Source organism: Triticum dicoccoides, chromosome 7A (genome assembly GCF_002162155.2).
Source record: "Triticum dicoccoides isolate Atlit2015 ecotype Zavitan chromosome 7A, WEW_v2.0, whole genome shotgun sequence".
NCBI lineage: Eukaryota > Viridiplantae > Streptophyta > Magnoliopsida > Poales > Poaceae > Triticum > Triticum dicoccoides.
The window spans coordinates 468449184-468464605 of record NC_041392.1 but is presented as its reverse complement, the minus strand read 5'-3'; the positions used below and the strand labels follow the sequence as shown (position 1 = coordinate 468464605).

Here is a 15422-nt window from a genome sequence, read left to right as displayed (position 1 = left end):
ATCCCATCTTGGGTCCTGTTCCGGAGCTCCGCCGGAGGGGGCATCGATCACGGAGGGCTTCTACATCAACACCATAGCCCCTCCGATGAAGTGTGAGTAGTTTACCTCAGACCTACGGGTCCATAGTTAGTAGCTAGATGGCTTCTTCTCTCTTTTTGGATCTCAATACAATGTTCTCCCCCTCTCTTGTGGAGATCTATTCAATGTAATCTTCTTTATGCGGTGTGTTTGTTGAGATCGATGAATTGTGGGTTTATGATCAAGTCTATCTATGAATAATATTTGAATCTTCTTTGAATTATTTTATGTATGATTGCTTATCTTTGCAAGTCTCTTCGAATTATCAGTTTGGTTTGGCCTACTAGATTGATCTTTCTTGCAATGGGAGAAGTGCTTAGCTTTGGGTTCAATCTTGCGATGTCCTTTCCCGGTGACAGTAAGGGCAGCAAGGCACGTATTGTATTGTTGCCATCGAGGATAACAAGATGGGGTTTTCTTCATAATGCATGAGTCTATCCCTCTACATCATGTCATCTTGCTTAAGGCATTACTCTGTTTTTAACTTAATACTCTAGATGCATGCTGGATAGCGGTTGATGAGTGGAGTAATAGTAGTAGATGCAGGCAGGAGTCGGTCTACTTGTCTCGGACGTGATGCCTATATACTTGATCATACCTAGATATTCTCATAACTATGCTCAATTCTGTCAATTGCTCAACAGTAATTTGTTCACCCACCGTAGAATACTTATGCTCTCGAGAGAAGCCACTAGTGAAACCTATGCCCCCCGGGTCTATCTTTATCATATTAATCTCCTACTACTTAGTTATTTCCTTTGCTATTTACTTTGCCTTTATTTTACTTTGCATCTTTATCATAAAAATACCAAAAATATTATCTTATCATATCTATCTGATCTCACTCTCGTAAGTGGCCTTATAGGGACTGACAACCCCTATTTGCGTTGGTTGCGAGGATTTATTTGTTTTGTGCAGGTGCGAGGGACTCGCGCGTAGCCTCCTACTGGATTGATACCTTGGTTCTCAAAAACGGAGGGAAATACTTACACTACTTTGCTGCATCATCCCTTCCACTTCGGGGAAAACCAACGCAGTGCTCAAGAGGTAGCACTCGGTGCTACAGGTGGACAACATCATGCTCAATACTAGCTTTCTCACAGGCAGGGTGCATGCCAAGCTGGGGGACCCGTGGTGGATCACTGTGGTATACGGACCACAAGGTGTTGAGAGGAAAACTCAGTTCTTGCATGATATTAAGGACTGGCGGGTGGGGTGCCCGGGGCCTTGGATGCTACTTGGTGATTTTAACATGATCATTAGGGCCACGGACAAAAACAACTCCAATGTTAATAGAAGGATGATGGGTCGTTTCCGAGACTTTGTGGATGATCATGAGTTAAAAGAGATGTACATGCATGGCAGGAGATACACGTGGTCCAACGAGAGGGATACAGCCACTTTGACTAAAATCAGCAGGGTCTTCATGACAGTGGATTGGGAGCAGGATAACACTGAGTACCTCCTTCAGGCGCTATCTACAGGTGTCTCGGATCATGCGCCATTACTACTCACTACGAGTGCCAGTTTTTGCACCAAGTGGCGCTTTCGGTTCAAGATGTTCTAGACCAAGCTTCAAGGGTTTGAGGATGCGGTCAAGGAAGCTTGAAAGTGCAATGATGAGATTGTCGACCCGTACAAGAGACTAGATGCCCTGCTAAGAAACACCGCGAGCTACTTGCAGGCTTGGGGCCAAAAAGGTTGGGCAACATAAAAATGCTGATGAGGGTGGTAAGTTGGGTGATACATAGGTTGGACATTGCACAAGAGGGGAGGGTGCTGGAAAGTGGGGAGTTGTGGCTGCGTCATAACTTGAAACAGACCCTACTTGGCTTGGCCGCGTTGGAGCGAACTATTGATCGTCAAAGATCTAGAATGAAGTGGTTGAGGGAGGGGGATGCCAACACCAAACTTTTCCAGGCTTTTGCTAATAGGCGACGAGCGAATAACTTCATTACACACATCAAAAGAGAGGGAGTCATTATTTCGGATCATGAGCAAAAGGCAGAGGCCTTCTTCTAGGCTTATGAGCGCCTTATCGGGCAGGACAAGGCTAGAGTGCATGCTTTGGACCTGCAGTTCCTGGGGATGCAGAGCCATGATCTTAGGGAGTTGGAGGAAATAATCACCGAGGAGGAAGTTCGGGCAGTCATAAAAGAGCCCCCCCCCGACCGCGCTCCAGGACCGGATGGGTACGTTGCGGCCTTCTTCAAAAGAGCCTGGCCAATCATCAAGAATGATGTAATGGATGTAATGATGAAGCTTTATGTTGGAGATGGTGGAGGATTTGGGAAACTGAACAAAGCACATATTGTTCTCATTCCCAAGAAGCTGGATGCTGAGGAGATTGGGGACTTTCGGCCTATCAGCTTGACTCATAGCATGCCCAAGTTGTTTGCCAAAGTTCTTGCTAACCGGCTCAGAAAGCAGATGCATTTGATCGTCGAGGCCAATCAATCAGCTTTCATCAAGGGAAGGCACCTACACGATAATTTCCTGCTCGTACGACAAGTAGCAAGGAAGATTGCTACCTCTTAAGCACCGCGTTGGTTTTCCCCGAAGAGGAAGGGATGATGCAGCAAAGTAGCGTAAGTATTTCCCTCAGTTTTTGAGAACCAAGGTATCAATCCAGTAGGAGGCTACGCGCGAGTCCCTCGTACATGCACAAAACAAATAAATCCTCGCAACCAATGCAAATAGGGGTTGTCAATCCCTATAGAGCCACTTATGAGAGTGAGATCTGATAGATATGATAAGATAATATTTTTGGTATTTTTAGGATAAACATGCAAAGTAAAATAAAGGCAAAGTAAATAGCAAAGGAAATAACTAAGTAGTATGAGATTAATATGATAAAGATAGACCCCGGGGCCATAGGTTTCACTAGTGGCTTCTCTCAAGAGCATAAGTATTCTACGGTGGGTGAACAAATTACTGTTGAGCAATTGACAGAATTGAGCATAGTTATGAGAATATCTAGGTATGATCATGTATATAGGCATCACGTCCGAGACAAGTAGACCGACTCCTGCCTGCATCTACTACTATTACTCCACTCATCGACCGCTATCCAGCATGCATCTAGAGTATTAAGTTAAAAACAGAGTAACGCCTTAAGCAAGATGACATGATGTAGAGGGATAGACTCATGCAATATGAAGAAAACCCCATCTTGTTATCCTCGATGGCAACAATACAATACGTGCCTTGCTGCCCTTACTGTCATCGGGAAAGGACACCGCAAGATTGAACCCAACGCTAAGCACTTCTCCCATTGCAAGAAAGATCAATCTAGTAGGCCAAACCAAACTGATAATTCGAAGAGACTTGCAAAGATAACCAATCATATATAAAAGAATTCAGAGAAGATTCAAATATTATTCATAGATAGACTTGATCATAAACCCACAATTCATCGGTCTCAACAAACACACCGCAAAAAGAAGATTACATCGAATAGATCTCCACAAGAGAGGGGGAGAACATTGTATTGAGATCCAAAAAGAGAGAAGAAGTCATCTAGCTACTAACTATGGACCCGTAGGTCTAAGGTAAACTACTCATACTTCATCGGAGGGGCTATGGTGTTGATGTAGAAGCCCTCCATGATCTATGCCCCCTCCGGCGGAGCTCCAGAACAGGCCCCAAGATGGGATCTTGTGGATACAGAAAGTTGCGGCGGTGGAATTAGGGTTTTGGCTCCGTATCTGATCGTTTGGGGGTACGTGGGTGTATATAGGAGGAAGGAGTACATCGGTGGAGCAACAGGGGGCCCACGAGGGTGGAGGACGCGCCTGGGGTAGGCACGCGCGCCCCTACCTCGTGGCCTTCTGTTGTGTGTCTTGACGTAGGGTCCAAGTCTCCTGAGTCTTATTCATTGAGAAAATCACGTTCCCGAAGGTTTCATTCCGTTTGGACTCCGTTTGATATTCCTTTTCTTCGAAACCCTAAAACAGGCAAAAAAACAACAATTCTGGGCTGGGCCTTCGGTTAATAGGTTAGTCCCAAAAATAATATAAAAATGGATAATAAAGCCCAATAATGTCCAAAACAGTGGATAATATAGCATGGAGCAATCAAAAATTATAGATACGTTGGAGATGTATCAAGCATCCCCAAGCTTAATTCCTGCTCGTCATCGAGTAGGTAAATGATAAAAACAAATTTTTTTATGCAGGGTGCTACTTGGCATAATTTTAATGTAATTCTTCTTAATTGTGGTATGAATATTCAGATCCGAAAATTCAAGACAAAAGTTCATATTGACATAAAAATGATAATACTTCAAGCATACTAACTAAGCAATTATGTCTTCTCAAAATAACATGGCCAAAGAAAGTTCATCCCTACAAAATCATATAGTTTAGTCATGTTTCATTTTCGTCACACAAGAATACTCTCATCATGCACAACCCCGATGACAAGCCAAGCAATTGTTTCATACTTTAGTAAACTCAAACCTATAAACTTTCACGCAATATATGAGCATGAGCCATGGACATAGCACTATGGGTGGAATAGAATATAATGAGGGGAGTTATGTGGAGAAGACAAAAAGGGAGAAAGTCTCACATCAACGAGGCTAATCAATGGGCTATGGAGATGCCCACCGATTGATGTTAATGCAAGGAGTAGGGATTGCCATGCAACGGATGCACTAGAGCTATAAACGTATGAAAGCTCAACAAAAGAAACTAGTGGGTGTGCATCCAACTTGCTTGCTCACGAAGACCTAGGGCACTTGAGGAGGCCCATTGTTGGAATATACAAGCCAAGTTCTATAATGAAAAATTCCCACTAGTATATGAAAGTGATAACATGAGAGACTCTCTACTATGAAGATCATGGTGCTACTTTGAAGCACAAGTGTGGTAAAAGGATAGTAACATTGTCCATTCTCTCTTTTTCTCTCATTTTTTTGGGCCTTCTCTTTTTTATGGCCTTTCTCTTTTTTATGGCCTTTCTCCTTTTTTATATGGCCTTTCTCTTTTTTTTTATTCCTCACTTGGGACAATGCTCTAGAAAATGATGATCATCACACTTCTATTTATTTACAACTCGATACTAGAACAAAAGATGACTCTATATGAATGCCTCCGGCGGTGTACCGGGATATGCAATGGACCAAGAGTGACATGTATGAAAAAATTATGAATGGTGGCTTTGCCACAAATACTATGTCAACTACATGATCATGCTAAGCAATATGACAATGATGAATGTGTCATGATGAACAGAATGATGGAAAGTTGCATGGCAATATATCTCGGAATGGCTATGGAAATGCCATAATAGGTAGGTATGGTGGCTGTTTTGAGGAAGATATAAGGAGGTTTATGTGTGAAAGAGCGTATCATATCACGGGGTTTGGATGCACCGGCGAAGTTTGCATCAACTCTCAATGTGAGGAAGGGCAATGCACGGTACCGAAGAGGCTAGCAAGGATGGAAGGGTGAGAGTGCGTATAATCCATGGACTCAACATTAGTCATAAAGAACTCACATACTTATTGCAAAAATCTACAAGCCATTAAAAACCTCGGTACTACGCGCATGCTCCTAGGGGGATAGATTGGTAGGAAAATACCATCGCTCGTCCCTGACCGCCACTCATAAGGAAGACAATCAAATAACACCTCATGTTTCAAATTTGTTGCATAACGTTTACCATACGTGCATGCTACGGGACTTGCAAACTTCAACACAAGTATTTCTCAATTTCACAACTACTCAACTAGCACGACTTTGATATTATTACCTCCATATCTCAAAACAATCATCAAGCATCAAACTTCTCTTAGTATTCAAAACACTCTTAAGAAAATTTTACTAATCTTGAATACCTAGCATATTAGGATTTTAAGCAAATTACCATGCTATTAAGATTCTCAAAATAATCTAAGTGAAGCATGAGAGATCAATAGTTTCTATAAAACAAATCCACCACCGTGCTCTAAAAGATATAAGTGAAGTACTAGAGCAAAACTATATAACTCAAAAGATATAAGCGAAGCACATAGAGTATTCTAACAAATTCCAAATCATGTATGGCTCTCTCAAAAGGTGTGTGCAGAAAGGATGATTGTGGTAGACTAACAAGCAAAGACTCAAATAATACAAGACGCTCCAAGCAAAACACATATCATGTGGCGAATAAAAATATAGCTCCAAGTAAAGTTACCGATAGAAGTAGACGAAAGAGGGGATGCCTTCCGGGGCATCCCCAAGCTTTGGCTTTTAGGTGTACTTAGATTATCTTGGGGGTGCCATGGGCATCCCCAAGCTTAGTCTCTTGCCACTCCTTGTTCCATAATCCATCAAATCTTTACCTAAAACTTGAAAACTTCACAACACAAAACTAAAAGTAGAAAATCTCGTGAGCTCCGTTAGTGAAAGAAAATAAAAGACCACTTCAAGGTACTGTAATGAACTCATTTTTTATTTATATGGGTGTTATACCTACTGTATTCCAACTTCTTTATGGTTTATAAACTATTTTACTAGCCATAGATTCATCAAAATAAGCAAACAACACACGAAAAACAGAATCTGTCAAAAACAGAACAGTCTATAGTAATCTATAGCTAGCGCAAGATCTGGAACCCCAAAAATTCTAAAATAAATTTCTGGACGTGAGGAATTTATCTATTAATCATCTGCCAAAAGAATTAACTAAATAACACTCCAAATAAAAATGACAGCAGTTCTCGTGAGCGCTAAAGTTTCTGTTTTTTACAGCAAGTTCAACAAGACTTTCCCCAAATCTTCACAACGGTTCTACTTGGCACAAACACTAATTAAACACAAAAAACACAACCAAAACAGAGGCTAAATAATTTATTTATTACTAAACAGGAGCAAAAAGCAAGGAATAAAAATAAAATTGGGTTGCCTCCCAACAAGCGCTATCGTTTAACGCCCCTAGCTAGGCATAACAAGCAAGAATAGATCTAGGTATTGCCATAATAGTAAGATAGATTATTAAAACTCATTTCATATTCTCTACGTTCAGTAGCAAGTTTTCTTTGAGGCAAGCAAAAGTAATCAAAAGGGCTAAATTTATTGGGACAAAAGTCTCCAGGATCAACCTTGGGAGGTATAGGTTCCTCCTTCGGTCCTTCATATTGCACAACCAATTCATCATTATAAGCATTCTTTTGACAGAATTTTTGTGACCCTATATTCAAGAGAATATCCTAGTTCATTATTTCGAATAGCCAAATCATCATTAAGTTCAGAAATTCTATCAACTAAAACATTGGTAGGAACCCTTTTTCTAAGATTCTCATTGAAAGCAACATAGTCTAGAGATTGAAAACGCATTATTTCTTCTTGATCAAAAAGGATGGCCTCTATGGGAGGACGGAAAGCGTCCACCCTATAATGCACAAAGATTTCTTTGGCCTCTTTTATTATGAATCTAAACTCATGAGCCAAAAAGATAGTAACAACACGCTTAACAGAAGAATGCTCAATATTAGAAAATTCTAGGAAAATCCTTTGTATGGAAGGATGCATGTGCATGAATTATCTTTCAAGTTCAACTACAAGCATGGCAATAGCGTCTGCAAGACTACTGGTTCTATGAAGGATAGAACTACCCATAGAGGGTAAAGCACCGGCACAAGTAAAGAAATCTTGAATAACTCCTTTTCCAATAATATTACCACTACCAACACGGAATCTTTTTATATGTGAGATAGTGGGTTCTTTAGTAGGAGCATCAAAATTATTATCAACAATAGTTTCCCCAATTTCAGGCATAGAGGCAGAAGGTAAAGGACTAGCCATAGTTACAAGCAAACAAACTAACAGGCAAACGGGCAAAAGAGGCAAATAGAGAAAGAGAGGGAGGATAGAGAGAGAGAGAGGGCAAATAAAGCAGCAAGGGTGAAGTGGGGGAGAGAAAAACAAGAGGCAAGTGGCAAATAATGTAATGCGGGAGATAAGGGTATGTGATGGGTACTTGGTATGTTGAATTTTGCGTAGACCTCCCCGGCAATGGCGCCAGAAATCCTTCTTGCTACCTCTTGAGCACTGCGTTGGTTTTCCCTAAAGAGGAAGGGATGATGCAGCAAAGTAGCATAAGTATTTCCCTCAGTTTTTGAGAACCAAGGTATCAATCCACTAGGAGGCTACGCGCGAGTCCCTCGTACATGCACAAAACAAATAAATACTCGCAACCAACGCAAATAGGGGTTGTCAATCCCTATAGGGCCACTTACAAGAGTGATATCTGATAGATATGATAAGATAATATTTTTTGTATATTTAGGATAAAGATGCAAAGTAAAATAAAGGCAAAGTAAATAGCAAAGAAAATAACTAAGTAGTATGAGATTAATATGATAAAGATAGACCCGGGGCCATAGGTTTCACTAGTGGCTTCTCTCAAGAGCATAAGTATTCTACGGTGGGTGAACAAATTACTGTTGAGAAATTGACAGAATTGAGCATAGTTATGAAAATATCTAGGTATGATCATGTATATAGGCATCACGTCCGAGACAAGTAGACCAACTCCTGCCTGCATCTACTACTATTACTCCACTCATCGACCGCTATCCAGCATGCATCTAGAGTATTAAGTTAAAAACAGAGTAACGCCTTAAGCAAGATGACATGATGTAGAGGGATAGACTCATGCAATATGAAGAAAACCCCATCTTGTTATCCTCGATGGCAACAATACAATACGTGCCTTGCTGCCCTTACTGTCATCGGGAAAGGACACCGCAAGATTGAACCCAACGCTAAGCACTTCTCCCATTGCAAGAAAGATCAATCTAGTAGGCCAAACCAAACTGATAATTCGAAGAGACTTGCAAAGATAACCAATCATATATAAAAAAAATCAGAGAAGATTCAAATATTATTCATAGATAGACTTGATCATAAACCCACAATTCATCGGTCTCAATAAACACACCGCAAAAAGAAGATTACATCGAATAGATCTCCACAAGAGAGGGGGAGAACATTGTATTGAGATCCAAAAAGAGAGAAGAAGTCATCTAGCTACTAACTATGGACCCGTAGGTCTAAGGTAAACTACTCATACTTCATCAGAGGGGCTATGGTGTTGATGTAGAAGCCCTCCATGATCTATGCCCCCTCCGGCGGAGCTCCAGAACAGGCCCCAAGATGGGATCTTGTGGATACAGAAAGTTGCGGCGGTGGAATTAGGGTTTTGGCTCCGTATCTGATTGTTTGGGGGTACGTGGGTGTATATAGGAGGAAGGAGTACGTCGTTGGAGCAACAGGGGGCCCACGAGGGTGGAGGACGTGCCTGGGGTAGGCAGGCGCGCCCCCTACCTCGTGGCCTCCTGTTGTGTGTCTTGACGTAGGGTCCAAGTCTCCTGAGTCTTATTCGTTGAGAAAATCACGTTCCCGAAGGTTTCATTCCGTTTGGACTCCGTTTGATATTCCTTTTCTTCGAAACCCTAAAACAGGCAAAAAACAACAATTCTGGGCTGGGCCTCCAGTTAATAGGTTAGTCCCAAAAATAATATAAAAGTGGATAATAAAGCCCAATAATGTCCAAAACAGTAGATAATATAGCATGGAGCAATCAAAAATTATAGATACGTTGGAGACGTATCAAAGATCCATGCAAGGAGGAGGGTCGGTGTGTTCCTGAAACTCGAGATATCACGGGCTTTTGACTCCTTGTCATGGCCTTTCCTCTTTGAGATCATGACTGTGAAAGGTTTTGGTTCACGCTGGAAGACTTGGGTGGCAATCTTACTGCAATCCGCAACAACCAAGGTGATATTTAACGGGGTGGCTGGGAAGAGCTTTGGGCACGCTTGTGGGTTGCGTCAGGGAGACCCTATCTCCCCGCTAATCTTCGTCATCGCTATGGATGCTCTCATGAAGCTAATACAGAGAGCTATGGAGGTCGGCGTGCTTAGCTCCTTCCATGGCATCACGGCCATGCAAAGAATCTCCACATACGCCGACGACGTGGCACTGTCCATTAAACCCACTGCCATGGACCTGAGCTTTGTGAAGGAGGCCTTAGATGCATTTGGGAAAGCATCGGGGCATAGGGTGAACTACCGGAAATCTTCAGCCATTGTGATCAAGGGTGATATGGAGGACAGACAGAGGGTGGCCGCGTTGTTGCGGTGTGATCTAGCAGAGTTCCCGTGTAGGTACCTTGGCCTACATCTGGCGGTTAAGAGCTTGACTCGTGCGGATTGGCAGCCCATGTTGGACAAAGTGAGGTACTTTGTTCCAGCATGGCAAAGGGGGCTGATTCAACGACCTGGCCGGCTCATCCTGGTGCAATCCATTGTTTCTGCCAGGCCTGTACATCATTTGATGATCGCGGAGGCTCCGACCTGGGTGCTTGAGGAGATAAATAAGTGGATGAGGTCGTTTTTTGGGCTGGCAAGGATAAGGTGAATGGAGGGCAATGCCTTGTCGCGTGGGACAAGATCTGCCAGCCCAAAGGATTATGGAGGGCTTGGGATCAAAAACTTGCAATATCAATCTCTAGCGCTCAGGGTCAGATAGGAATGGCTAAAGCGTATGGAGCCAAACAGGCCTAGGCAAGGATATCCGATGATCGAGGACACGCTAGCAAGGGAGGTGTTCGACAATTTGGTTCACATCACAGTTGGCATGGGTGACAAGCTGCTGTTTTGGCGAGACCAGTGGATGCACGGATTTGCGGTGGCGGACATAGCACCGCTCCTATTTGCAACGGTCCACAAGAGGGTGATCAACACTAGAACGGTGCACATGCGCTTCTCAATGATAGTTGGAGGGAGGATTGTCAACCTGAGAACTCCTTCATGGCCCTAATGCAATGCATGCACTTATGTCATGTGGTGGCGACAGTACACAGGAATGAGGCCGAGCAAGATACATTCACTTGGACGTGCTCTATCTCTGGACAATACTCTGCCAAATCTGTCTATAGGAGCCTATGTAATGGGTGGCCCAAGTCGCCCCTGGCGAAGTGTGTTTGGAGGAGCTGGGCACCTCTGAAATGTAAGCTCTTTGTCTAGCTGGCGATGCAGTACAGGATTTGGACGTCGGACAGAAGGGCTAGGCATGGCCTACAGGATGCGAGTTCAGCCTGTTACACTTGCCTGCAGGACGAGGACAACGTGAATCACATCCTTTTGTAGTGCCCGTACGCTCGGGAGGTGTGGTACAACACATGGGACACTCTACAGATTAACACGCCACCTTCGACACCAACTAAGACTACCTTGGAGTGGTGGCTTCGAGCAAGGAAGAATTTTCAGGGGCCGGATAGGAGAGGTTTTGACACCACGGTCACTGCGGTCCTCTGGGCTTTGTGGAAGCAAAGGAATGCGAGAGTGTTCAATAGGGTGGAGCAACAAAAAAACCAGCTCGAGCTAGTCACCTCTACGTTAATTGAGATAGCCGAATGGAGGCAAGCGGCAGGCGGTGTTGGTGGGTTACAACATTTTGTGAGGAGTTAGCCTAGGTGTTTTTGGTTGGTGTTGGTGTTGGGTATTTCGTGTGTGCCGTATGTTCGCATTCGAGCCACGCGTCACATCTTGTAATTACACTTTCTACTTCTTCTATAAAAATATGGTACGCCTTTGGCGTACTGTCGAAAAAAATAGTCAACTACAATGCTTAAGGGTGTTAAATATCCACCTGCAATGTAAGCTATAGTCAAATGACTACAAAAATCTGATAGATCAGTTAAGAGTTCATCTTTATTCTCATCATCTGCAGCACCATACATAGTTAGGAGACCCCAAACACATTTTTGTCAACATCAAACACATTAGTAACTTGTAAGATATACTTGCTAGTAAGCCAGGAAACAATTTCCAATTTTTCTTTCTTAATACCATAAAGGATTCAATTACCATTAAGCAAGTCATAGGGGTCATTTTTCTGATATAACTACGAGGCCGAGTCTAACCTTCCCTTCCCACCACTGGAAGGAAGGCGGAGGACTAGGTCTAGGCTTTTTTTTGGCACTGTCCAGAAATGGGGGAGGGTCGTCTGTAGGTCAAGAATGGGGTGAGGGAAGGATTTTATACCTCCAACCGGGCTGCTCGGTGATCAAGGGTGGAGAGGATCTCCCTCCACGTGTCGAACATCCGTCATGTCACGCACTTGTTTAGTTTTGGGCCCGCATCATGAGCAGCGGTCCAGACCGAAGCATAGTTCCTGTGTACCGCCCTCCTGAGGGTGGTGTTATGTTGGCACATTTTGAGCTTAGCGGGGAAATTGGTAGAGTACTCTAGCTGTGAAGAAATGACTGATTTTTTTTGGGTCCGTCTAGGATACATCTAGATGTGACATAGTTATGTCACATCTAAGCTAATGTCCATTCTGTTTGTGGTCTATTTTTTTGTGTCCTAATTTTTTTTGTTTCTTGTTGCTGCATTATATATTTGTGGAAGCTTAGATGTGACATCCTTAAAAAAACATCTAGATGTGAATTAGATAAACTAATTCTTTTTTAGAAAATATCAGGCAACATTGAAGAATAGCTAAAGCAAAGAAGATTTGGTTATCAGTTTGATGTCTGGTTCAAGAGCCTATCTACAAAACATTGCCATAACAAATAATTTGTTATGTTCTGTGCTTTGTTGAGTGCCCTATAATTGTCTAAAACTTAAGTATTTTGGGATCCGGGTCGACGTAGAAACTGGACAGTAGTATACTCGTACCACTAGCGCATGCATGGTGAACTGGTGACTGGTCGAGTCCGAGATTTTTGACTTAGGCAGACCATCGCACTATTCTTAGTAGTGCCCTGTTTTTGGGTTCATCCATGTACTGCACTATGTGTTCCATTGCATACGTTAAACTATAGTGCTACTCTAGGTCACACACAACCCAACCCAATCAATCATGCACGTACATGCATGCTACGGCTATAAATACCGGCGCACGCTGCACTCCCACAGCATGTGTGCTCAGCGCTCACTCGTCTTCTTCTTCTTCTTGTACCTGTCATCGATCACTCGAGAACAGCACTTAGCAAATTAGGGTCGATCACTGAACTAATCAAGATGGGTGCTGTCAAGAACCTTGTGAAGCTCTTGATCCTCGTCGAGGTGGCCGTGGCCCTGGCGGGGCCCGGCGTCGCCGCGCTCAGCATGAACTACTACGGCATGAACTGCCCGTTCGCCGAGTACATCGTCCGGAGCGTCGTGAGTGACGCCGTCATGGGCGATCCCACCCTCGCCGCCGGCCTCCTTCGGCTCCACTTCCATGACTGCTTCGTACAGGTACGTGTTGCTCGATCTCATGGTGCATGCTTCATCTATGCTCGCTATCCATTTAATTTGATGGTGATTCATCAACCCATGGCGTACAGGGATGCGACGCGTCCGTGCTTCTGGACGCGGCGCCGGGCAGCAAGGCGGAGAAGGACGCGCTGGCGAACAAGAGCCTGCGCGGGTTCGAGGTGATCGACAAGATCAAGGACACCCTCGAGGCTCAGTGCCCCGGCGTCGTCACCTGCGCCGACATCCTCGCGCTGGCGGCCAGGGACGCCGTGCTCATGGTCGGGGGCCCCTACTACGACGTGCCTCAGGGCCGGCGCGACGGGAGACGCTCCGTCGACACCGACACGCTGACCGCGCTCCCGTCGCCGTTCCTCAACGCCTCGGCGCTCATCACCCTCTTCGGCACCCACGGCTTCAACGTGCAGGACATGGTGGCGCTCTCCGGCGGGCACACTCTGGGCGTGGCGCACTGCCCGTCGTTCACGCCCCGCCTCAAGTTCGAGGCGTCCACGCTGGACGCCGGGTTCGCGTCGTCGCTGGCGGCCACGTGCAACAAGGGCGGGGACTCGGCGTCGGCGACGTTCGACCGGACGAGCACGGCGTTCGACGGCGTCTACTTCAAGGAGTTGCAGCAGCGGAGGGGCCTGCTGAGCTCGGACCAGACGCTGTACGAGTCGCCGGAGACGCAGCGGCTGGTGAACATGTTCGCCATGAACCAGGGCTACTTCTTCTACGCGTTCACGCAGGGGATGGGCAAGATGGGGCAGATCGACCTCAAGGAGGGTGACCGCGGCGAGGTCAGGAAATCCTGCAGGGTCGTCAACAAACCCAGCTGGTAAACTAAGCATGCACGTGCGACATCGTCGTAAAAATCAAATTAGCTCGACGGACATGGCACAATAACTACAGGAACACGGTAAGGTACAGTAACTAGTGTATTGTCGTGTGTGTGTGTGTGTTTGTGTGTGTGTGTGTGTGTGTGTGTGTGTGTGTGTGTGTGTGTGTGACAGTACTTCTATAACTTCTGAAGGTGTTGCGTTGCGAGATTTGCCAATAAATGTGCATGGCAGTATGCACTAATAACATGTCAGCATGTAATAAGGTGAAATTAAGCAAATATATACTGTAATACAGGACATTTAATGCAGTAGCTCATATACTAGCAGTCGTGTAATACAAGACATATCACACAATATATATGTGCTCAATATGCAACCATGAGTTGGGCGCAAGTTCTTTTTTGTTCTTCTTTGTGAAAAATAGGCATACTTTTATCTTCTTTTTCTAGAAAATCTCGTCGCATTTTATTCAACAACGATGTTTGGAGGGATTGTTACGAAGTCATGTGGATCACCAAGCCACACATGCCTATCAAATACTCCCTCCGTTCCTAAATACTTGTCTTTCTAAGCATTTCAACAAATGACTACATACGGAGCAAAATGAGTGAATCTACACTCTAAAATATGTCTACATACATCCGTATGTAGTAGTCATTTGAAATGTCTAGAAAGACAAATATTTAGGAACGGAGGGAGTACAATGAAAATGTAGCTAAACTATAGGCTTCAAAAAATTTAAGCATATTCAAATTTATAAACCAAATTGCGTCCAAGCACTCTCTCCCAGTGAACATGTGTCCTGACAATTGACCGCTGACTGTTGACTTTTAAAAGCACATGACTTTTTTTACATGGATTTTAAATAAGATTGAAAATTTGAAAAAAAAATTGTTCATGAAGTTGAAATATATTTGCAGATTCAGGAAAAAATCGTGGACTTGAAGATGTCTACGAATTTTAACAAAGTTGATGAATTTAAACAAATAACACATTTTAGAAAAAATATAAATTTGGAAATAATGTTCATGGATTTGAAAAATGTTCGTAAATTTGAAAAGGTTTCCTGGTTAGAAAATGTTCACAAAAATTGAAGAAAAACTGTGATGTTCAAAAAAGTTCTCCAAAATGAAAAAAAATCATGATATTTAAAATGAATAAAAGATAAGAACAGACAAAAAAAGACAAACAAACCCGACCAGGAAAACCGTCCCAAAAAACTAGTGGAATCTTGAACTTTTGGAAGGTTTCCAAGTGGGAACTACACA

General features: G+C 43.7%; 1 protein-coding gene across 1 annotated transcript; it reads left to right on the top strand.

Moving 5' to 3' along the window:
• Positions 1-13005: 13005 nt before the first annotated feature.
• LOC119331655 (peroxidase 47-like) lies at positions 13006-14462 on the top strand. The gene is made up of 2 exons (XM_037604814.1): positions 13006-13315; positions 13405-14462. The coding sequence occupies exons 1-2, from the start codon at positions 13097-13099 to the stop codon at positions 14152-14154; spliced, it is 969 nt and encodes a 322-aa protein (XP_037460711.1). The 5' UTR covers positions 13006-13096; the 3' UTR covers positions 14155-14462.
• The last annotated feature ends 960 nt before the right edge of the window (positions 14463-15422 follow it).